Raw genomic sequence first — 25,239 nt, forward strand, 5'->3', positions numbered from 1 at the left:
TCGATCAATATCTCACTTGTATGAATGAGTATGAAACAAAAGAAACATATTGCGTTTAATCAGTCATACTGTGACAATCAATACGGTTAACATATTACAAAAACAATTATGCTAATTAATCGAAAATAAAATAGATCGAGCATTGAATTTTAAAGGGATTATTTAAAAAAATGGAGGAAAGAGAAAAAAAGTTAGATGACAGGAAACCATTCTCGTTCGACTTATTAAAGATCTTCGCAATTATGTTGGATAAACCAAGAAATGAGAATGATGGAGATAAGGTTAGAAAAATATAATTTTTTCGTAGATAAAACTATTGTATTAATATATAAATAATGAATAAGATTTGTTTAATACACAGAACATTATATTTCCATCGGAATATATAAGACAAATGTTGTTAACAACGGAAGATAGAATGGCTTATCTGATTAAACCAGGTATCAATGAAAATCTTCGATCTGTCATTAATTACCCAGAAAATAATCCTTTCAAACCAATACCTGCTATTATTATATTTCAACAATTTCTCCCTGGCAAAGTTTATAACGCTTCCCTCACTATTCGTAATTCTAGTCAGGTATATAATCAATCATAAAAATAATTGTATAATATGAAAACTTGTAATATAATTAATTAAATTGTTTATATTTTTTATAAGGTCTCGAGATGTCTAAAAGCATGCCTCGAACAGGACCCTTTCTTTGATATCGAATTTCGTGGATCTTCTTACAACGTAACAGTAGCGCCAGGACTAGCCCAGATTTATAACATCAAATTTATGCCGGAAGAGAAACGAGATTATAAATACCAAGCGACATTCTGTACCGACAACGATGTTATTTCTATTCCAATAATTGGTAATAACAAGAAATTATTTTCATTCGACATTCTTTTTTTTTATATAATTTTAAGTGTTTCATTATTTCAGCAATTGGTCCCAGACCGATTCTGGACATTCCTGATAGCATCGAAGTACCAGAAACAGCAGTAAAAATTTCTTCGTCGAAAACTATTTTGATACGCAATATCGGAACAACTTCGGGCTTTTTCACTTTCTTCACTGATAGGTAATAATAAATTCGACAGGGAAAAAATAACAATTAAAAAATAACAAAATATTAAATATTAAAAAATAACAAAAAAAAGATGAAATTAAAATTAATAACGAAAAGATTTAATAATTAATAAATTTCTGTTAGTTCATGTTTTCGTATCGAACCGTCAAGTGGTTTAATCGATGAAGAAGAATCGATTCAATTTACTATTTATTTCTTATCCGATAATATCGGAGAATTTGAAGGAAATCTTTTTATCAAAAATGAGACTGGTATACTTATGATTTTGGTCCATTATCTTATTTAACAATATTATTAATAACAAATGTATTGGTAGGTGAGATTCTTCGAACAAAATTACGAAGTTCAGCAGTGAATTGTATAATTCGAATAGATAGAGGCAGTGTCAAAATGGAGAATACTTATTTGGGCATGTCCAGAAGTAAAATCCTTACAATTCACAATAGAAGCGATTATATCGTCAAATATAAATGGATGTATTACAAAAGTAGCAAAGAAGATAATGCAAAAAAAGAAGAGTAAAAATCAAATATATTTTTTCCTTGTTCTTCCTATTTCAGTATTGTTATTTTTCTGTTTTTTATTATCCTTTTTTTATTATATTATTACAGATATAAAAAATTATTCGAACTGATAAACGAAATGGAAATTGTACGATGTGTCAATCTGGAATATTACAACATCTGCATGCCTAACATTCACGAACTTGTCTGCCAAAGAATTTACAGGGATGAGATAATCTCATTAATGAATGAAAATTTCCAATACAATAACTTATGTTTTCTGATTACTCCTATAGTAAGATACGAACATAAGAAAATGCAAAAAAGTTCCTAAGCTTGTATAGGTTTACAATTTGAAAAAGAAAAAAGAAATTAGTCTTAAAGTATCTTGAAAAAGAGTAATAGATTTTTAAAATGACCTAGGAACTTTTTAATACACCCTGTATAAAAATGAAAACGAACCCTGTAAATGAAGTATTGAAACGTATTGTGTAGGAGGGTGAAATATGGCCACATTCATCATCAGACGTGACGATATTCTTTCAAGCTTTAGAAGTTGGCGAGATTTGTAGCACAGCTTATTTGGAAGTATCCGGCCGAGAGGACAGGATACCTTTGAAGTAAAGAAATCAAACTCCAGAAATTATTTCCGTCATTTCAACTCAGTGTGACTCTCTTCATTAATATTTTCATTGCATATGTTAACAATCATAGCCTATGTGGGATAGGCAAAGGACCAGTTTTCTGTTTGAACGTCATCACGATCGATGTAGATAAAATATACATGTATTCCGCATATTATTACGAGGTAGAAAAATATATTTTGATCAACTTTGTTAAACCTTATCGACTTTCCAATTTTAATAGTTCTTTAACAATCATATCGGACAATCTATTCTTCAGATAGTTGCTACGAATAAAGGATATATAGATGGCACACTGATATATAAACCAAAACAGACTCATTTCGGTGGGATAATTAATATCGATCCTTCATCACTTATTATCAAACCAGGAAACTACAAGTCGTTCAGTTTATCATTTTCTTCTGGCCGAAAGGGTGACTTTTTGGAACGTGTTGATTTCATTGTTAAGGAAAGTCTCGAAATTATTTCATTACATATTAAAGGATGCATTATATGTCCAACGTTACATTTCGATAAGAAAAGCTTAGATTTTGGTACAACTTCTTTGGGTAAGATTTTCAGATATATCGATCAATTTATCAAGGTTCTATAACGATTTATAATAAATGATTACGAAGGAACGATTTATAATAAATGAAGGATTGAAATTGTCCGATGGTTTTTAGGATTTAGTAGCAGACAGGAAGTATGTCTTCATAATCTATCCACCGTTCCCGTAAAATATAAAATAACTGTACTGAATGATGGTTTAGAAGAACCTTTAACTTACGAAGACTTTGCTAGCTCAGATATCAAATCGAGTTTTCCATCTAACCCACGGGAATTTATAGTTCAACCTGATGAAGGTGTAGTCCCTAAACGGAGTTTCTCGAAAATTCGGGTAAAAAGAATAATCAAATTGGAAGTTTTACAAGAAAGAAAGAAAGAAAGAAAAACAAAAAAAAAAAAAATGACATCGCTCTAACAAGATCTTCGAAATTTTGACAGATAATCTACAATGCAAATATCAATCGAATTGAACATTCTTTCCTTCGAGTCGACATGTGGAACTCCCAATCTGATCCATTGATGTTACCAATCTCATTCTGTGGGAGTATAGCTACGCTCTCGATCAAACCACCAGAGATATCTATACGATTTTGTTTCATAAACTACCCTTACACGAGAACTTTTGATATAAAAAACAACTCCGATTTCGATAGTTATTTTTATATCATGCCACAATCGGTAAGTAGAAGAAAAAAAAAGAATATATTTGATAATACTTTAATATACCATCGTATTGCTGTAATAAGAAATTCTAACAGGCTACGTTTACTTTAGGTATCTGACAACAAAACGTCAATTTATTATTCCATATCAATCTACCAAGGTTTTATCAAGGCACGTCAATCGAGAACAATCGAAATGACTCTTATTACGAAATCCATTGGTAAACAGAGTACCACGATCAAGTATGATTACATTTTAATCTCGGGATCTTTTGTTTTGTATAAAATTAATTAACGGTAATATTTCTCTTTAGCATGTTAACGATTGGTCAAGATTCACCGGTAACTGTTTGTAAATTATCCTGTACTGGTCAAGGACCTATAATATCCTTCCAACCAACTAGAATGGACTTTGGCGATGTCCAAGTTCTCAAAGAAAAGATTATGAAATTACAAGTTATCAGTGATACACCAATTCCAGCCCAATTTAATATTGCTTTCGTAAGTACGAAGTTTTATGTATATATAATAATAAATAGGATCAAAGATATTTGTTTTTACCTAACATGAAGAGTAAAAAAAATTCACCGTGGTCCGTGGATCAAACAAGTGGCGAAATCCAAGAGTACGAAACGATAGAGTTGAACGTGAAAATTTATTTGCACGATCCTGGTATATATGAGGATAACATTTTATTGATGGTACATAACAATAGAATGATTTCCATCAATCTTAAAGCGGTCGGAGTCGGTTGCAGTATTATTTGTCAGCCAAATATATTTCCTACGTTCGACATGGGATTACTGCTCAGGTATATTACAATTTAATCATAAAAAATAATTTATAAAATAATTTACATATCCATATCATTTTCATTGTCGAACAACAAAAGTCATCAAAAGGTGAATATACCAATCACCATGAAAAATCTTGGAATGAAACAATATCAATTGATCTGGTCGAATACACCAGATTTACATGTTCAAAAAGGACAAATCGTATCATCGATTACGTTAGTATATACTGTACTAAGCTTTAAAAAAAATTATATGTCATTATTGAATATCATCATTTCTTTTTTCTATCAGCTCTAAGTTTCAAATGTATCCACTCTTTATCAATTTGGAACCCGATGACACAAAAATCGTTCATTGCAAAATATGTTGGAATCAGTAAGCCATTGATAATAAATTTTCTATAATTTATTATTTATATTATAATAAATATTATTATTATTACATTATATACATCATAGGAATGAAACAATACAGGAAGATTGGTACCTATTTGGACGTATACAAGGTCAAACTAAACGAGAGCTATTTGGTTTAAGTAGTTTTAAGGCCACGTTCGTAGAACCGCATGTCGTATTTAGCAAAAAGAATTTAACAATGCGCATCGATATCTCTCCTTATGGAAACGAATATCATCAAATAGGTGAACCATTTGATTTTATTTCTTTTCTTTTCCTCCTTCCCCCTCTTCTACCCCTATCCTCGCCCTAATATTTCTATCATGCTTAATGTTTACAATAATTTAATAATACAATACTTCGTTTGTTAGATGAGGTCATGGTGACGAATAAATCAGGCGTGGATTTGAACATTCAGCTCACAATCGAACATCCATTCTATGTGATAAACGAAATAGAACAATTTAAAAAGGAAATGAAGATTTTGTTGGCCGATCAAGCTACTATAAAAGTTTATGTAAAATTTGTACCGGATATGAAGACTGATAATCTTTATTCGAAGATTTACCGAGGTGTACTAATATTCGAGTACAACGAAAATCCCATAAAGGTGATTTAAATCTAGAAAAAAAATCCATTACCAATAAGAACTAGCAAATCTAAAGTTTATCGATATATTATTTTAGAATAAAATTAAATGTAAAGGATCAGTTAATTATCCAAATCTTATATTGAGCTCGCACGAGGTAAAGATGTATTGCGAAAAAGGTTGCAGCGAAGAGTATGTCTTAACATTAACGAATAATGGATCTATGCCGGTGATATACAAATTTGTCTGGCTCGAAGAAACAATTAATATCATACGTGATATTGAGGTTGGTATATGTAATACAAAAGGAACATAATATAATAATTATTATAATATAGATAATATAACGTAATATGGTATAATATAGTATAATGATATAGTATAGTAGTATAGTGTAGCGTTACAGTATAGTGATATAGTATAATGATGTATAGTAAAGTATGTAATATAATATAGTAATCAATATATATTTATATATATATAGTAATTAATAAATAGTAACTGTTATTAGTTACTATGTAGTAATGACTAAATTATTTTTAGGAGTCAACAAAAATTCTAAATACCGTTGAAGTATTAAAAGAATTAAAATCCTGGCAATATAACAATCGTTCAAGAAACCAGCAGGTCGATGCTGATGATGCACCATCAGAGTTCTTGATAACACCTATGAACAGTCAGTCCCATGGAAATATAATTTTTATTTTATTTGTTTGTTATATTACGATTTAAAAAAAATCAAAGAAGTTTCGTTCCTCATTAGCACCTACATCGAACGAACTAGAAATGCAAAGAACTTATTACACGGATTCCGAACTCGAGAAAATCCAAAACAAATCTTCAAAATCTGAGGAGCCTGATACTCTACAAGAGATAAAGAAGTTGTTAATGAGTATAATCGACATGCCTACAACTGCTGATTCTGATATCGACGTTCTAAAAGTGATCGGCTACAAGCCTCGTTTCGTTGAACCCATCAACGAGGTACTTATTTTCTTTTTTCTTTTTTTTCTGTTTTTCTTTTTTCTTTTTTCTTTTTTTCTTTTTTGTTAGAGATATTCATTTAAGAAAATCTTTTAAACATCACTTTCAGATAGCTTGTTTGCTTCAAGATCACAATTAATGACTTTTTTAATTAAGCGTAGCTCATCATCGTCGGTACATAATATAACGAGATCCAGTCGTGAAAGTTTTTTAACGTGTATATACATACGTATATACACACACACATATACATACATATATGTATTAAATTCGTACATAGATAAACACGAAATACGACGGACAATTTTAAACAGTGTGAAATTAATTTCACGTGCAGATACTTGACATAGTACAGAACGAAGGCATAGTACTTCCCTATACATCGCAAAACGTACATTTTGGCTTTCATGGATTCGAAGGTATAGAAGTAGATGTTATAGCTGCTTGCGAGATCGTTTGTGGACCAACCGAGATGATACAGGTAGACGCAAAGGCTGATACTGTAAGATATTCAGTGGACAGATGCGTTATAGATTTAGGTCAACAGGTAAATCGATTAGTTTTATTTGGATCGAACTAAAAACTTTTCTTTTTTGATTTTCTTTCTATTTTTTCTGTTCCTTTTTTTGTTTGTTTGTTTATTTTCTTTCCCCGAATAGCTTTTCTGTGAAACTTGCAATACCTATTTCAATCTAATCAACGAATGTAACATTCCCTTTACTTATACAATATTGGAAAATGATGATACCATCGTACAATCATCATCCGATTTAAATCGATTAACGATCGTACCACGGGAAGGTAAGGTCGAACCTAAATCATCAATAAATATTTGTTTGAACTATCGACCAATCTATCTTGGACCATTCAACGTTGAATTTCGATTAAAGGTAAAATCAATAAGCTTTTGAAACAACTCCCTATTAAATAGTTTGATCGTAACTATTTCCAGGTAGCACATCTTGTACCACTCGTTATGTCCGTGACGGGAGTGGGTATTTATCCACAAATATTCCTCGATCTGCCTTTAATGATTGACACCGATAAGTGTCCATCGGAATTAGGCTATCAGGCACTTAGATCGTTATTTATGGAATTTATCGCTGATGTAAAAGAACACTTTTTAAAAATATACATATATATGTATATAATTAGTCACAACGATTATATTTATGTTAGAGAGATATTGCATATTCCGAAGAAAATAATGATAATTTGATCGATAACGAATGGACCATGGTGTCAATCGATGAGACTCTTCCGAGTATAATAGACATAAATATGGCATTTGAAAGAATTTTAACAAGTAAATTCATAAAAGAAAATCTTTACGTTTTATCGAAGCACAATACACCCCCTCAAAGATCAGCAATCCCAGAAATGTTCTCCATGAAATATATCATTGGTAATTGTCATAAGCTGATGTTCTGACTAAAGTTTCATTAAAAAGAAATGGCATTTAAATATCATTTTTTTTTAAATCATTCGTTCAATAGACCTAGGAAACGTAATTATTGGCCTTACTACTCATTACTCCACAATGTTAAGTAATTACGGTCCAAAGATCGCAGAAGTCAGAATGAAAAATTCAGAAAATAAAAAGTGTGCATCGATTAATTCCGACATTGTAATAGAATTTAAAAAGAAGGTTAAATTACTAGTAGGTCATTCTGTTTTCTTACATATCATTTGTAGTCCCACCTTGGCAAAATATACCGAACGTTACACAACGTTGGAACATATTATCCGTTTCGAGGTAAAATGACGAAATATTATTTTTTTAATTTATTTATCAATTACTACGATACTTATTAAAATTATTTAATTATATATATATTATATAATAGGTGATCCATGGTTGTATCATTCCGGTGATTATAAAAGGAGTCATAACTTATCCTTATATCACCGTCGACAAAAAACAATTAGATTTCGACAAAGTTATGATTGGCGAATGTTCGATGATGTATTTGACAATGAAGAACGAGTAATAATGTAAAAGTTAATCTACGCAAGATTAGAAATAACATAACTATTCGTTTTCAGAGGTTTGATCGATTGCGAATGGAAGATAGAAATATCAATGAAACAGGCCAAAAAAAAGAACTACTGTCCATTCTCTGTACATCAAGAGTATGACACTTATCCGGCAGGTCATTCAAGTATTATAAAAGTTTATTTCAAACCACGAGAACCGGTTAGTTCAGCCTCGTTTGTGCTCTCTCTCTCTCTCTCTCTCTTTCTCTCTCTCTCTCTCTCTATTTCTCTCACATCACTTTATCGATCCTTTTATCTCTACAGTATTAATAATCACCATTAATAACCCTAATAGTGCCGCGTAAATGGTAAATTAAACGTCATCGTTAAAATGGGTTTGGAACTTCAAACGATAACTTTAACTGGCCACGGAATGGAACGTAAATTAAATGTAAATGAATCTTTTATCAAATTTTTACCAACTGTACCATATATGGAAATCCAAGAACGTGAATTTACGATCGAAAATAATTGCGAATATCCAATAGAATTTTTTTGGCATCATCTCGATAAGTGAGAATCAATTTTTTTTACAATATAACATCCAATAAGATTAATTATGTTTTTTTTCGTTCTTTTTGTAATTAGGTGATATGAAACTTATAATGATTTTTAGTCGATTCATACACGAAGATCGCATTGCTAAGATACTTACTCGCTATTACGATGTTGAGGAAATCCTCTTACCACTTAGGAAACTTGCAGAAGGGATCCCAGCTATATTAATTGAATTCTATAATGATTTAGTCAATGAGATAATCAAAGAACAAAAATCTGACGAGATAAATGACATAGAGGAAGAAGAAGAAGAAGAAGAGGAAGAAGAAGGCGAAGAAGAAGGTATATATGTATATGTATATGTATATATTCATACTCCTGTGTATATGAATAAGTTATACATACTAATGTATAATAATGATTTTTTTCTATGAAACGATCAACAAGTTCTAAATAAAGAGATCGATAAGAGTACGACGATCACAAAGAAGAAAAAGAAGCAAGTAAACTCACAGTTAGGTGATTTAGATTTGAAATTGAAACTTCGTAAAGTATCTAATTTGAAAAAAAAACAATCATTGAACAGTTCCGTTACTTCATCCGTCACAAAAAGGGATCATGCATCGATGATCAATGATGAATTATTCTTATCATCGGCTATAAATGATCCAATGAAAATTGAGAAATTGCTTCTTGGTAAAAAAAAGAAAAAAGATAAAATATGTAATATTTCTTATTATATATTTATATATTTTATTAAATTGTAATGATGTGTTTTCAAGATCACATAAGTAATTTGCATAAAGATCCAAATTTTCATGAGATAATGAGGGATCCAATAAAATGTTTGTTCGATGAACTCGAACTCCAATCCACATTGACAGAAAAGTTGGAAGAATTAGTGAAACCAGAAAAAAAAGTTTGCATTATCTTTCACGGTGCACCTTTTACGGGTATATATATATATATATATAAATATTTAATGGTGAAACTCAGTAACGCAACAGCTTAGAAACGTTAAATTTGTACCGTATGTAATTGTGTGATAATAATTTTCTAGCTTACCAGGAAACGGCATGCAGAAGTGCCAGAGCATTAGGGATTCCCGTGCTTTCTATAGACACGGCTATTTTAGAAATAGCAGCTTTTAGTAAGAGCGAGTGTTCGGTCAAACTTAGACAAGCTATCAATGAGACTTATCAGAATTATACTACCAAATTTTCTGAATACAAGTTAGTTTGCATTTTTTGAAAAAAACGAATTATGATCATTTGTAAAAATAATTATATACTAAGTGATCCATAGTTCTATCATTCCGGGGTATAATTATATTTATTATTATTATTTAGGAATAACTTGGAAAAAAGTTAAAATAAAAATGAGCAAATGAAATAAAATTATTTTGAATTAATTTAGAAAAATTCGAATAGAAAATTAGAGAATTTAAAAATTTCCAAATAAATAAAAATAATTGCGAAATAATTTAGGGAAATTATATTTTAAACATAATTTTCTTTTCGTTTAATCATTCGTAGAGATAACTTTCTTCGAATAATTAGTCTATTATCAAATAAATTTCTTTTTTGTTTATATGTTCACTTCTAAAAGAAGTCAAATACTTGCTGATAAATTGGAAACGATACGTACGCAAAAGTCACAATCTTCACGAAAGAAAAAACAATCTGGTGAAACACCAAGAACAATGGAAACACCGAGATCCGAAAAACGTGACGAAGATTTAAGAGATGAAGAAAGATTTTTACGTTGGACCGACGAGCCTGATCCTTTTGAATCGTATAACAAATTATCACTCAATGAGGAAACATTAATTTCAATGGATGTTTTCAGTCAATACGAGCATAAATTACAAGCTATTAAATTATTGGAAAAAATTCTTTCAAAAACGATAATCACTGATCCCGTAAAGGATAAAACAAGCTTTCGAGAAAGTGACAAAAGTAGTAAAAAAAAACAAAAAAGTAATTTTTTCGAAATTGGTTCGGATATATTATCTGAAGCGTTAAGGGAAAGGTAACGTAGTACTTTAAAATTACATTTTTTTATTTTGTTTTTATTTTCTTTTCTCGATTGTTCCTTCATTATTGAAAATCGCTTAAGCTATGTTTTTTTTTAATTTTTCTTTTTAATTTCTATATCATCTCTTTTCAAATTTAATATTTTTTAATTATTTTTATTTTAATTCAGATTATTTGAAGAAGATTTCAAAAAAGGTTTCATTTTGCAAACTCTCCGTAATTGTTTCATTTGCGACGAGATCAAAACTTTAAATATTTTACTCGATGTCGTCGGTCAGGTAGAATTTTTTCTTTTCATTACCTTTTACAATTCCGTGGACATTTGTAATTGGAAAATTAATGAGTTAAAACGATTAAAAGGTAAGTTTTCTTTCATATTATTGAGAAATAATATTTGAAGGAAATTAAAATATTTTTCTTTTTTATTTCTTTTATATAATATATATATCGTCTATGTATAGACGAGAAAATAGCCAAGAATACTGCAAAGAAAATTCAAGAGATCGATGAGATGTCACTGTCCGATTACGATCAACTTTCCGAGGAAGATAAAAATATTTATCTTGAAGCAATCTTGCCAATAAAGAAACAAGAAGCAATGTTAAGGAAAGCTCAATTATCTGAAAAATTGGACGCAAGGAAAAGAAAAAAAGTTCATTCGTTCAACATTCATTTAAAAAAAAAAATAATGATAATAATAATAATAATTCCAGCATTTAAAAAAAAGTCGATTTAGTTACAATTTAAAATTATCGTTTCAGAAAAAATTACAAATGAGTATTATCGAATCAAAGGCTAAAAATAAAAAAGGAAAATTAATAACAACCAAAAATAAACTTCCAGCTTTAATTAATAAAAATGAAAAAGAATCGAAAGTGATTTCTAGTAAGGGAAATACTGCTCGTAAAAAAAAGGATTATGATAGTCCCAAATTAAGTAATTCTAATATATTATTTAATTATCTAATATATAATTTTCTTAAAATTAAATTAATTAATTGTCATATTTAAAATAGTCTATATAGTTTTTCCTTTACTTCCAACAGAAAAAGAAATTTTATCGAAAGAAATGTTAGAGATCAATAAGATCACGGAGGAATATCGAAACAATCTGAAAAACATAGAATATATAATAAAAAATGTTTATTCCACTCGAAAGATCGCTGTAAGTATTTTTTTTTTCGTTTTTAAATAGAAAGGAAAATTGAACTTCTACAATTTTCTAAAATATGTTCATGTTCATTTTCTTCATTATTCACAGAATAAAGTATCAAGAACAGGCAAGTTAAAAGAAAAAATGGAGACAACTGTAGAGGTAGGTTTTATGGCGGGTCGAAAGTTCCTATGTGATTTGGAAAATCTATTACTTTTCTATTTTTTTTTTTTTTAACTTTCCTAAGCTAATTTTAAGAACAAGTAACATTGAAGTTTTACAATCTGAAAAAACAAAATTAACTTAAACAATCCCGAAAAAAAAATTAATTTTAAAAATTAACTAATAGTATCTTTTGATCCACTTTTTACATATTTAATAAAAATGATATGTTTATAACCGAAAAAAAAATATGTCTAGGAAACAGATAATTTTCACATTTGGTATATACGAGCGAGCGATCCTTGGAACGATGAAATGAACAACGTAGTGATTTCTCAAATCGAACGAAACGATTTGATTAAAAATGCTTTACGTGAGTAAAAAAAAAAGAAAACAAACAAAAGATATAATAGAATAGAATAGAAATATAATCAAATAGAATTTTTTTTTATATATAGAAAGAAGGAACATTGAAAAGGTACATTCGGAATCTAAAATCTATTCCATTCTCAGTTACAAAGGTTTCGAAGTACCAAGCATGGTTGAAAAAAATGGTAAAAAAAAGTCTATAAAACACGACGATTAAATCACTCGTTCAATCGTCGACGTGAAAATGAAAATATATAATTAACGGAATTACAAAGACTACTTACTCTGTTTCTGATTAGATACGTTCGAGTTGGTCTCAATTGCGACTTTACACGAAGAGCCAATGACCGAATCCATTAGTAATCACGCGATGAAAGAACCTTCTCGAGAAACAACATCAACAAAAGCAGCAGCAGCAACAACAACAACAACAAATATTGATCAAAATCTAGTGTACATAGAAAGTAAACAACGAAAGAAAAATAAAACGAAAATGTCGATAAACAATGTCGACAAAACTATCACGAATATTTCTACGATTGAAAGTGAACTTTTAAATTCTAACAACGTCAGATTCTATCACGAGGAAATAGTTAAACCACGATTAATTTTACAACCTAATGAAAAAAAACGATTCAAGCTTCGATATCGTCCTATAAAAATGGGAGATCATCGACAAAGTTATACTTTCTCGATAGTCGACAATCCTCACACTACATATCATATCGAAGTTAATGGAATTGCGTCGATACCGAGACTTGATATGAATCCTTACATAATTTTTGAAAAAGTAAAAATAAAAAGAAAATAAAATTTTTATCATTTACATACAAAAAAGATAGCATGCAAAAAATAGTTGTATAGTTTCATGACGGGTCAAAAATTTTTAAAGCATTTTTAAAAATCATTTATTATTTTTTCTTTGAGACATTTCTAGGACTAATTTCTTTCTTTTTTTTTTTTTTTTTTTTTTTAGATTATAAAACTACAAGCCTAATTGTTAAAAAGTCACAAAAAAGTGTAATTGATTTTTAAAATCATTTAGAAACTATTGACCCATATATTGAACTTTTCGACCATTCTGTCTACAATACAATTTCATTAAGCTTTGTTTATAATTAATTTATAATTAAATTCATTTATTATTGAAGATAATGGAGAAGAAAATAGATGAAACAAACGAACCTTCGTTTATTTTGGATGATGGTATATTCGATTTTGGATCTTTGGTATTACTCAAAAAAGAAAAAAGGTTTGTTATATATTTCGTTCGTTTCTTTTCCTTTTTTTTTCTTTTTTTTTATTTCTTATTTAGTTTATAAAAATTATCTTCATTCTTATGATTTTATCTTGACAGATCATATCATTCTGCAGTGAAATTCATTTTAAGGAATATAACACCAATAGAAGCAGAAGTATCGTTATGTTTTAATGATAGCAATGCAAATGAATTTAATGTTCAACCAGAAACATTGATTATTCCTGTACGTTATATATGTCTTTAGTATTTCGATATTCATAAATTATTTTTTATTAATTATCACGTTGATATAGCCCTACGAGGATAGGAAAGTGACCATATCAGCCGAGGTCAATAAACTCGGTCCATTTTATAAAAAATTATATATTTGTACAAAAAATAATCCACAGATCGATATGATCGAAGTAAGTTATTATTTTTGTTAACGTAAAAAACAAAAATAATAATAGAAGAAAAGAAAGAATCTCTCGGAGATATTTATTTTGGTTCCTTTGCTTGTTTTCTCTTTTTTTTTTGGCAAATTTAGTTACGATGTTACGGCGTCAAATTGGAGGTTGAAATCGATGAGAAACAATTATCTTTTGGACGTGTACTTCTCTACAGAAAGGTAGATCATTTTACTACCATTCGAAATAGATCCACAGTACCGATATTCTGGCGTATCGAATGTAAAGAACCTTTCGAGGCGCAAATAACATTTAACCCAAAAGAAAACCTTCTATTACCTTTAAAAGAACAAAGGATCGAATTTTCCTACGATGCCAGCATGGTGAGCATTAATCATTTCTCCTCTGTAATTATTCTCCGTTGTTCTCAATTTAACTCTCATACATTGTTATTCATCATAATTAACAATTATAGATAGGTGTTATAGAAAAAAAAATGGATTTTCAAATATTTCTGCACGAGGACGATGAAGATCCCGTTAATACCGACATTATTACAATTTTTGCTGAGACATACGACGTATTGGTTGACATAAATTATGCCAATCCGATCGATTTAAAATTTGTCAAGGTCGACCATCCTGTCAATGCACATTTCGATATAAAAAATCGTGGAAATTACGAAATTCAATACACGTTAGTGATGAATTATTTCGTTGAAAAAAAAAAACCACAAAAATATCCAAGGATTATTAAATAAGAAAAATTAATGTTATAACAATCTTTCAGTATCAATTTCAACGACAACGCAAAGCTAAACAATAACCTTGCCAGACCTATAAATGTGAAAAAAAATCTTGAGATTAATCCAGTTATCGGTACGATACAGCCACAGAAAACAGTTACGGTGGAAATGACGTTTTTACCAAAAAATGAGATCCATCTGATGGAAGCACCGATACTGATCTGTCACATTCTCGATCCTAATCAACAATCGATGATTGTAGCAGAACTTCCTTTGACCGTTTCCCTTCAAGCTTATTATAACAGGTACGGTATATACTGATTTGAAAAAAATATATTATTCAAGAATAATTTTATATTTTACTTATATTCAACTTAAATTTATTTATTATCTCTTTTTCGAAGATTCAATATAAATCCTTATCCTGAAATAAATTTCGGCATGATCCCGATTTGCACTAAAAAGATCATGAATCTCGATATCGAAAATACAGGAGTCGTCAAATTTCATTATATAATACACATTCCAGCAAAATCAATGTTTTTGCCTGTTAGTGTAAGAAAAGAAGAACGAACGAAGAAATTAAATACCGGAAGGGACACAGAAATCTTGAGTAAAAGAGAAAAGAAATCGATGAAGACTGAAAAAACGTGATATATACAAAAAAAGAAATTTTCACCTTCCAATAAATATCAATCATTTTAATAAAATTACTTACGTATATTATTCAACAGAGACATGAATGTTAAGAACACGTTAAATATTGGTCCATTCACATTAATGAAAATAGAGGCTGACGTCGAGGCCGGACAGACCGATACTATAGTAATCGAATGTTACCCGGAAATAGTTGGCTCTCAAGAAGAACAGATTGTTGTTTTTGTTCCGGATACTGTTATGGAATACAAAGATGGGAAAAAATTAGTTCTGCGCGTTGAGTCTTCCATTCCATTGATCGATTTCACGAATTTAGATAATATGTTTCGAAGCAATCATATTGTTGATAACATAGAAGACTTTCTATGTCCCAAAGAGGTAAAATTTATTGCAAATTAATTATAAAAAAAATAAAATAATAATCGTGTTTGTGAATAGACACGCACATTGAGTCAGTATTGTCCCATGATTATTTTAACATAAATTATTTCATACATTTATCGTTATTATTATTATTATTATTATTATTATTATTATTATTATTATTATTATTATTATTATTATTATTATTACATAACATCGAAATAGATCGGTGCTCACACAGTGTTCGCACGTCAACCAAAGTGCCTCCATTTTCGTCGCGTCACTATGTCAAACGCATACACGACTTGTTTCGAGGTCCACAATAGAGGTATCGTACCTGCTGACATAATAGTCAAAGCTTTTGTGAAAAGGCCTTCGAACGTGAAAGCTACAACTTTTATTGTGGAACCACAAAAGGAACGGATACCAGCTTATAGTTATAAAAGGATCAACATCACTTTCTCTCCTGCATTGATCGAAGTACTTCGTATCATTTTCTTTTAATTATTTTGTTTTTTTATTATTTATTTCTTTTTTTTCCATGAAGCTTTCTCACTTTCTCTCTCTCTCTCTCCCTCTCTCTCTCTCTCTCTCTCTCTCTCTCTCTCTCTCTCTCTCTCTCTCTCTCTCTCTGCAATTAGGTCATAAGAAAAAAGATAATTTCCTTCTACCATGTCGTTTCAGACCTATTATGGGTATTTAGAGATCTCGGTAAACTTGCCAGTTCATATAAATACAGAAAAATTGATGATTGACCTAATCGGTGAAGCCTGCGTGCCGGAAATAACAATAACGGAACCAACAATCGGTGGTGTACATGATAGACCAATCATAAGATTTCATCGTACACTCGTAGAAGAAACGAGTATTGAAAAATTTTCTTTTGAAAATATCGGATTTGTTAAAGCAAATGTTATCGTTGAAATTTATGATGATCCCAATAGTATCTTCAGCTTCTCAGCTACTCCCGATACTCAGACTCTTCTACATACAACGGATTATGAGGACGATGGTGAGAAAACCTTTCATAAAATTTATTTTCACTATAAGATATAATATTGAAATTCTAATATATTTTGTTTAAGTTCGAGACAAACGATGCTTCACCGTTGTTATTCGTATGATGCCACAAGATGTTGCAAGTTTCGAAGTTATATTTTCACCAAAATATATTGGAAAGTATACAGGTCGTATACGTCTTTTTATCGTTGATAATCCTTACGACAATTTAACGATCGATCTCGAAGGTGAGAGCTTCCTCGAATCGATCGTACTTCAGGATTTAGAGTTTCTTAACTTCAAGTCTAATAATCGTCGAGAATTGAACTCGAAGAAAAATAAATTATCTTCTAGTTCGTTAACAGGTGATAGACACTGAATGAAAAAAGAAATAGTAACAATAAGAAAATTATACGTATGATAAAACTTAAAATATATTTTTTTAGATACAACACCACCTGTATTTCTCTCTTATAAATTGGATTACGGTACGTGTCAGATCAACAAAATGTATAAAAAAACATTCAAGATCGTGAATAAAACTTTGGATCGATGTTTTCGTTTTCAATGGGCTGCTCATCCCAACGTAGTTTTCGAACCATCGATTGGACATCTTCAACATTCAACGAGCAAACAAGTTACCGTCACTTTGCTCGAATCTGAACCTAAGAGACATGATGTAGTAAGTTTGTAGAAAATAGATTGAACGTGTTTCTAATAAAAAAAAGGAAAAAGAAAAAGAAAAAAAAAGATCAGCAAGGAAAACGTGACGATATTATATTCAGACCAGACTAGAGTGTGTCGTTTCGCAAATCGAAATTTCGAACTACACGGGAGAAAATTCTTGGGACGATAGGCAAACTATCGTACGTTGGGAGAAAATCGATATCACCGATAGCAATAAAGAGGATAGCTTATCGAAAAAGAACGTAGAACCAACTAATGAGCCAGAACATGCTACAATACCTGGGACAACTAGATGTATACTTTTGTTAATAAACGCAATAATAGGATTTTCAGAATATTCTTGTTCAACGACTTCGATCGATTTCAAGGACACACTTATGTTCCAAGTAACAACGTAAATTAATTTCTCTTTTTTTTTAACATTAAAAATTTTATTATTCTAATTTATATAGAAACGTGAATACACGTTCACCTTATCGAATCCAAGCGACGTTAATACAGATTATGTTTGGATGATAAATATGGATGAAGAATATCCAAAACGAATATCAGGTAGTACGATACGCCTCAGCGAAAAATCGAGATCTTGTGAATTTCGATCTCCGTCAGGATCAAAATCATCACGAGGAGTTCTTTATCCGACTGAAAAGAATGATAACAATAACTTACGTTTACATCGTTGTAAACCACTTCCTAGTCATGGTGAGAGAAACAGATTTTTCTTTAAAATTACGACTTTTATGAGTCAAATAGAGATTGCAAAAGATCTATCAAATCAGAAACGTCTGATAAAAGAGACGATTTTTCTTTTCCTCTTTTTTCTTCTTCTTCTTCTTTTTATTTCCTAGAACCTTTCTTGGACATAAAACCACGTTCGTGTACCTGCAAAGAGTCAGATCTTTATAGCAGCACAGCCTGCCTGACGGATCGAAGTACCGACAGTTGGCTCGAAGGCGAGGATCTACCATTCGAGGTAGTTCCACGAAGTGGGACAATGCTACCCGGAGAATCTCTAGAATGTACCCTAACATTTTCACCCAGAGATGTATTTGATTACAAAGCGTATCTTAATTGCAAGTATGTCTTTTGATATAATTGATCAATAAATTCTCAGAATTTAACTCAAAAATATTAAACACATATGATCACGATAAAGAACGGAGTATACTCTGTAAAAATACTTCATCGTTCTGATCAAATAATTATAATAATAATTAACGTCAATATTATTTACAGAATAGAAAATCTTAATCCAAAGTTAACAGAATTAGTGATCCCTATCAAAGCAAGAAGTATACTTCCTTATTGTCACTTTGATGTACCTGAAAGTGATTACATATCAAGTGGCAAACGTGATCGAAAATTACCAGGACCTATCGGGTACTCAATGACCGATGTGATTGTAGAAAACATTAGAGTGATCGAATTGAATGTGATCGGTATTGGTAATGTTCACACGAAGTAAGAATGATATTAACTTTTTAAAAATATGATACTAATACATATAAGACTGTTATTTATTGAATTAATATTTTTAAATATTATTAATTGATATTTTATAATAAATTAATCACTATTTAAAATAAAATATCAGTACGTAATATAAGTGATTGGTATTACAACGATTAATAAAAAAACTGTCAGTATGTTAATTAAAATATTTGTAAATATAATAATCTATTGGTATTTTAAATAGATCAGTATTTGTAATAAACCCGGGTACAACTCTGACAATTAATTATTTACATATTTTATGAGAATAAATTTTATTTGATATTTTATTGTAAATATTGATCGAAATATTTATATATATTAATATATATGTGTGTGTGTGTGTATGTATGTACTGATCATTTATTTAAAAAAATATGTACTTATTAATTAATAAACATAGTGACCAAATAAATAGAACTATATTTCTAATAAAATATATTCGATGTTTTTATTTTTCAGACGATTTCCTATGATAAATCCTACTGCCGATAATTATCATTTTTCTTGGAAAAATCATACTCCTTATTCCATCAACGAGGTCACCAATTTTCAATGTTTAGTATCGGAAGGTGTTGCAGAACGTGGGAAACAAACTGAAATGGCATTCACATTTTTATCAACTGACGTTGGCACTTTCGAGTCCTTTTGGATGTTCTCGATCAAAAAATATGATCTAAAATGTCTGTTTCTTTTTGTTGCTATAGTTAAGGAACCTATAATATACTGCACGAGGCCTTATTTAAAAATGAAACCTACTCTTCTGGGTCAGTAAAAAAAGCGTAAAAATAAATTTTTCTTATTATCGCATTTGCATTTTGTAGAATTTATTTTTTATTAAATAGACCTCGAAGTACAAGATTCCGTGAGTATTATCAATAAAGAAGATTTTGATATTTCTTTTAAAATATCAGAAGAAAGTCTGTACTCCGAAGGACATTATCAAAATATTATAGTGACACCAATGAACGGTGTTCTTAAAGCGAATGACGAGCAAACGTTTTGGTGAGAAAATATAAATAAAAAAAAAAACAAAAAAAAACAAAATTGTTAATAATTCTTATGCGTGTGCATAAAAATCATACATATAAAACTTTCAGGTTTAATTATAAACCAAAGTTAGTAGGAGAATTTCATTTTTCTGTCCAATGTATCCTAAAATTCTTAAGAAATCCACTTATATTTTTTATAACCACCACAACTTATGACATAATGCCTTGCATCACGTACATTAACAAGAAGAATGAGGATATCAAATTGTTGGATCATCAAGATAATATCATCGACTTCGGCAAAGTAAAACGACGAAACTTTTATAATGAATATATATAAAATAGAAACTATTTGCTAATATTCTTAAATTTGATATAGATAGTACCTAAAAGATCTAATATCATTAGATTCAAAATAATCAATTCAGGCAATGTAACATTTTACTATACATGGGATCTTGGTATGACACCAGAGATCATCAGTATGAATGCGTATGTAATATCTATATCTGAAAGAAAAGGTCACGTTACAAGCGAATCCCATACAACTTGTTGTCTAACTTTGATGGCTAAACGAAAAATGTTTATAAAAAATCATTGTGTTATCCTAAAGGTAACTTTCTTATAACTTGATTTTACATATTGAACGATACGAATTTTAATATTTTTGGGTGGATATTTTATTTCTTTATCTTTTTTCCTTTTCATAGATCTCGAAAGGTCCAACTTATCGGTTAATTTTAAAAGCAATTGCGTGTAAAGCTTGTATAGAATTTAGCTTTCGTCAATACAATTTTGGTCCCTGTTACGTGCGAGAATCATCACCTTATCAAACCGAATTGCGCGTGAGCAATACTGGGAACAAGCCTCTCATGTGAGAACATTGATTTCTTTGATAATGATATTACACTCTATTCGAAAACACAACGATCAATGAATTTTTTACCCATAGATTGGAATGCAAGTTCGAGGAACGACCACATATGTCGATTAATTTAAATGAATTATCTCAAATTCTGGCAGGCAAATCCAGCATAAGTATTCCTATCAAATTTCGACCTATGCAGGAAATTAATTACGAAGAAATCTTAACGTTTCTAATCAATTCGGCTGTCGAGGAAAATGTTAAGATCACTGGCGAAGGAATCAGTTACAAAGTAAGAGTACACAATTAAAAAAAAAAACTTAGAATTATAACATTTTATAAAAAAAAGGGTTAAATCCAAACGTTTAATTTTTTATATATATATATAAATTTACTGTACTATTCGATTAAAATATATTCAAATAAAAATATAGATTCGTCTGGTAAATTCACATGATAAAATAATCGAATTGGGTAATGTACCGGTACATAAGACGTTGATAAAAACAGTATCTGTGATTAACGAGGGTCGAGCACCGGTTGATTTGAAATTCGATCTAATGAGCAATCTATTGCAAGACAAAAGATATGTAGAAAAAATACCCACGTGTATCCCAAAATCGTACGAGGAAATCATAAGATATCAGGAATATGTATCCATGTTAAAAAGCAAAAAATTTAACGAGGATGATAAAAGTCTTCGAATGGATATGACATATGCTGCTCAAGCTCTGATAATTGAACCATCCAATATGACACAAGTTCGAACGAACGAAAAGATAGATTTGACGATCAAATTCAAAGCAACGTCTAGGATAAACATGTTTACTCAAAAAATCGGAGCTATGGTCGACTCGACCATTTTCTCTCTTCTTATACTTCGCGGTAGTTGCGTTGGACCAGAGTTTCGTTTAGACAAAACGTACATCGCATTTGGTACCGTCATTCAAGGTTGTATCAGTGAAACTAAATTGATTTTAATGAATATTGGCGAAGTAGGAGGAAAGTAAGTTATCCTGAAACAAACTAACATCAAACTCGATAATAAAAATATTTTTAACTTCTATAAGGTTTACATGGAATACGTCGAATTTGCCGATCGATTTTAAAATTTCACCTAAATCCGGTTACTCTTCTCCCGGCACCAACGTTCATTTTATCGTGAAATTTGAACCGATTCACGAAAGAAATGTAATTGAAGGATACGTGAGTACAATTAAATCTGTCGTCAAAGTATATATAATATATAATAGAGTATATATAGTGTATTTCAAGTAACGATCATCACGATTTTTCAGATACTTTAGATAGTAATGGTAATAGTGTTAACTAATTTATTGACCATCAAGTACTGATAAGTTATTATTTAAAACATTTTTTATTTTCAATCGTTACTTATATATATAAGTAACCCTATATATATATATATATATATATATATATATATCGCATTTAGTACATACCTACTTAATAAATAAATAAAAAATACGCTTCAGGCAGAAAACGTGATAGAAAAGTTTGACACATTGAAAATAAAAATAACTGGTGCTTGTAAAAAATTACCGGATCCGATTGAAACATTATCTTTTAAGACTTTTGTTCGTTCGAAAAAATCCAAATCCATAAACGTCTTTAACGATACTGTATTACCGTGGAAATTAAAGCCAGAAATATCTGGAGAACATTTTTACGTTGACAATATTCTCAATATTCCTCCGGAAGAGTCTACTTCCTGTACCGTCATTTATCAGCCACTTGTTATGAATACCGAAGACAATCTTCATAAGGTAAACGAACGTGCTATAGTACCTTAGTAGACTAAAATAGATTCAACAATAATGAACTATGCAATGTGAATGCGAAGTATTTTCTGCGAATTAATATAATATAATATAATATTGTATTATATAATAATAATAATAATAATAATAATAGCATCTGACAAAATATATAATAATAATAATAATAATAATAATAATAATAATAATAATAATAATAATAATAATAATAATAATAATAATAATAATAATAATAATAATAATAATAATAATAATAATAATAATAATAATAATAATAATAATAATAATAATAATAATAATAATAATAATAATAATAATAATAATAATAATAATAATAATAATAATAATAATAATAATAATAATAATAATAATAATAATAATAATAATAATAATAATAATAATAATAATAATAATAATAATAATAATAATAATAATAATAATAATAATAATAATAATAATAATAATAATAATAATAATAATAATAATAATAATAATAATAATAATAATAATAATAATAATAATAATAATAATAATAATAATAATAATAATAATAATAATAATAATAATAATAATAATAATAATAATAATAATAATAATAATAATAATAATAATAATAATAATAATAATAATAATAATAATAATAATAATAATAATAATAATAATAATAATAATAATAATAATAATAATAATAATAATAATAATAATAATAATAATAATAATAATAATAATAATAATAATAATAATAATAATAATAATAATAATAATAATAATAATAATAATAATAATAATAATAATAATAATAATAATAATAATAATAATAATAATAATAATAATAATAATAATAATAATAATAATAATAATAATAATAATAATAATAATAATAATAATAATAATAATAATAATAATAATAATAATAATAATAATAATAATAATAATAATAATAATAATAATAATAATAATAATAATAATAATAATAATAATAATAATAATAATAATAATAATAATAATAATAATAATAATAATAATAATAATAATAATAATAATAATAATAATAATAATAATAATAATAATAATAATAATAATAATAATAATAATAATAATAATAATAATAATAATAATAATAATAATAATAATAATAATAATAATAATAATAATAATAATAATAATAATAATAATAATAATAATAATAATAATAATAATAATAATAATAATAATAATAATAATAATAATAATAATAATAATAATAATAATAATAATAATAATAATAATAATAATAATAATAATAATAATAATAATAATAATAATAATAATAATAATAATAATAATAATAATAATAATAATAATAATAATAATAATAATAATAATAATAATAATAATAATAATAATAATAATAATAATAATAATAATAATAATAATAATAATAATAATAATAATAATAATAATAATAATAATAATAATAATAATAATAATAATAATAATAATAATAATAATAATAATAATAATAATAATAATAATAATAATAATAATAATAATAATAATAATAATAATAATAATAATAATAATAATAATAATAATAATAATAATAATAATAATAATAATAATAATAATAATAATAATAATAATAATAATAATAATAATAATAATAATAATAATAATAATAATAATAATAATAATAATAATAATAATAATAATAATAATAATAATAATAATAATAATAATAATAATAATAATAATAATAATAATAATAATAATAATAATAATAATAATAATAATAATAATAATAATAATAATAATAATAATAATAATAATAATAATAATAATAATAATAATAATAATAATAATAATAATAATAATAATAATAATAATAATAATAATAATAATAATAATAATAATAATAATAATAATAATAATAATAATAATAATAATAATAATAATAATAATAATAATAATAATAATAATAATAATAATAATAATAATAATAATAATAATAATAATAATAATAATAATAATAATAATAATAATAATAATAATAATAATAATAATAATAATAATAATAATAATAATAATAATAATAATAATAATAATAATAATAATAATAATAATAATAATAATAATAATAATAATAATAATAATAATAATAATAATAATAATAATAATAATAATAATAATAATAATAATAATAATAATAATAATAATAATAATAATAATAATAATAATAATAATAATAATAATAATAATAATAATAATAATAATAATAATAATAATAATAATAATAATAATAATAATAATAATAATAATAATAATAATAATAATAATAATAATAATAATAATAATAATAATAATAATAATAATAATAATAATAATAATAATAATAATAATAATAATAATAATAATAATAATAATAATAATAATAATAATAATAATAATAATAATAATAATAATAATAATAATAATAATAATAATAATAATAATAATAATAATAATAATAATAATAATAATAATAATAATAATAATAATAATAATAATAATAATAAT

General features: G+C 27.1%; 3 protein-coding genes across 3 annotated transcripts in view; all 3 read left to right on the forward strand.

The window, feature by feature from the left end:
• The first annotated feature begins 170 nt into the window (after positions 1-170).
• LOC118446451 (axonemal central pair apparatus protein HYDIN-like) lies at positions 171-8,196 on the forward strand. Its single transcript, XM_085659428.1, has 27 exons — positions 171-281; positions 362-580; positions 662-860; positions 932-1,024; positions 1,396-1,597; positions 1,691-1,877; positions 2,078-2,202; positions 2,297-2,390; positions 2,486-2,777; positions 2,895-3,109; positions 3,217-3,456; positions 3,553-3,683; positions 3,755-3,932; positions 4,007-4,251; positions 4,333-4,452; positions 4,529-4,612; positions 4,696-4,877; positions 5,004-5,242; positions 5,319-5,511; positions 5,796-5,897; positions 5,985-6,205; positions 6,543-6,752; positions 6,865-7,095; positions 7,137-7,313; positions 7,385-7,610; positions 7,702-7,961; positions 8,053-8,196. The coding sequence occupies exons 1-27, from the start codon at positions 171-173 to the stop codon at positions 8,194-8,196; spliced, it is 4,920 nt and encodes a 1,639-aa protein (XP_085515554.1).
• Positions 8,197-8,573: 377 nt separating this feature from the next.
• LOC118446452 (uncharacterized) lies at positions 8,574-12,676 on the forward strand. The gene is given in 13 exon segments (XM_085659429.1): positions 8,574-8,755; positions 8,859-9,055; positions 9,188-9,436; positions 9,523-9,693; positions 9,801-9,972; positions 10,349-10,807; positions 10,946-11,136; positions 11,238-11,428; positions 11,538-11,712; positions 11,822-11,958; positions 12,037-12,090; positions 12,349-12,463; positions 12,549-12,676. Coding segments are annotated over 13 exon segments (2,421 nt in total).
• A 126-nt stretch (positions 12,677-12,802) lies between these two features.
• The window catches only part of LOC118446453 (axonemal central pair apparatus protein HYDIN), a 20,748-nt gene continuing 8,311 nt past the window's right edge, over positions 12,803-25,239 (forward strand). The window contains exons 1-26 of the mRNA XM_035877117.2: positions 12,803-13,249; positions 13,611-13,711; positions 13,817-13,943; positions 14,014-14,124; positions 14,247-14,489; positions 14,582-14,802; positions 14,896-15,156; positions 15,256-15,501; positions 15,586-15,886; positions 16,097-16,351; positions 16,556-16,883; positions 16,957-17,235; positions 17,317-17,552; positions 17,656-17,943; positions 18,010-18,259; positions 18,406-18,634; positions 18,794-19,018; positions 19,511-19,815; positions 19,894-20,053; positions 20,149-20,344; positions 20,420-20,653; positions 20,751-20,914; positions 20,993-21,197; positions 21,340-21,911; positions 21,976-22,111; positions 22,402-22,692. Coding sequence (XP_035733010.2) covers positions 12,803-13,249; positions 13,611-13,711; positions 13,817-13,943; positions 14,014-14,124; positions 14,247-14,489; positions 14,582-14,802; positions 14,896-15,156; positions 15,256-15,501; positions 15,586-15,886; positions 16,097-16,351; positions 16,556-16,883; positions 16,957-17,235; positions 17,317-17,552; positions 17,656-17,943; positions 18,010-18,259; positions 18,406-18,634; positions 18,794-19,018; positions 19,511-19,815; positions 19,894-20,053; positions 20,149-20,344; positions 20,420-20,653; positions 20,751-20,914; positions 20,993-21,197; positions 21,340-21,911; positions 21,976-22,111; positions 22,402-22,692 — 6,411 coding nt within the window. The remainder of the gene's footprint in view (positions 13,250-13,610; positions 13,712-13,816; positions 13,944-14,013; positions 14,125-14,246; positions 14,490-14,581; positions 14,803-14,895; positions 15,157-15,255; positions 15,502-15,585; positions 15,887-16,096; positions 16,352-16,555; positions 16,884-16,956; positions 17,236-17,316; positions 17,553-17,655; positions 17,944-18,009; positions 18,260-18,405; positions 18,635-18,793; positions 19,019-19,510; positions 19,816-19,893; positions 20,054-20,148; positions 20,345-20,419; positions 20,654-20,750; positions 20,915-20,992; positions 21,198-21,339; positions 21,912-21,975; positions 22,112-22,401; positions 22,693-25,239) is intronic.

Source organism: Vespa mandarinia, chromosome 9 (assembly GCF_050613455.1).
Source record: "Vespa mandarinia isolate Hongniang chromosome 9, ASM5061345v1, whole genome shotgun sequence".
In the NCBI taxonomy this organism is placed as follows: Eukaryota; Metazoa; Arthropoda; class Insecta; order Hymenoptera; family Vespidae; genus Vespa; species Vespa mandarinia.

Coding starts and splice junctions, on each gene's coding strand:
- LOC118446451 (XM_085659428.1), top strand. CDS start 171: ATGGAGGAAAGAGAAAAAAAGTTAGATGACAGGAAACCATTCTCGTTC. Junction 861..931: donor TATTTCTATTCCAATAATTG/GTAATAACAAGA, acceptor TCATTATTTCAG/CAATTGGTCCCAGACCGATT. Junction 7,611..7,701: donor CTCCATGAAATATATCATTG/GTAATTGTCATA, acceptor TTCGTTCAATAG/ACCTAGGAAACGTAATTATT.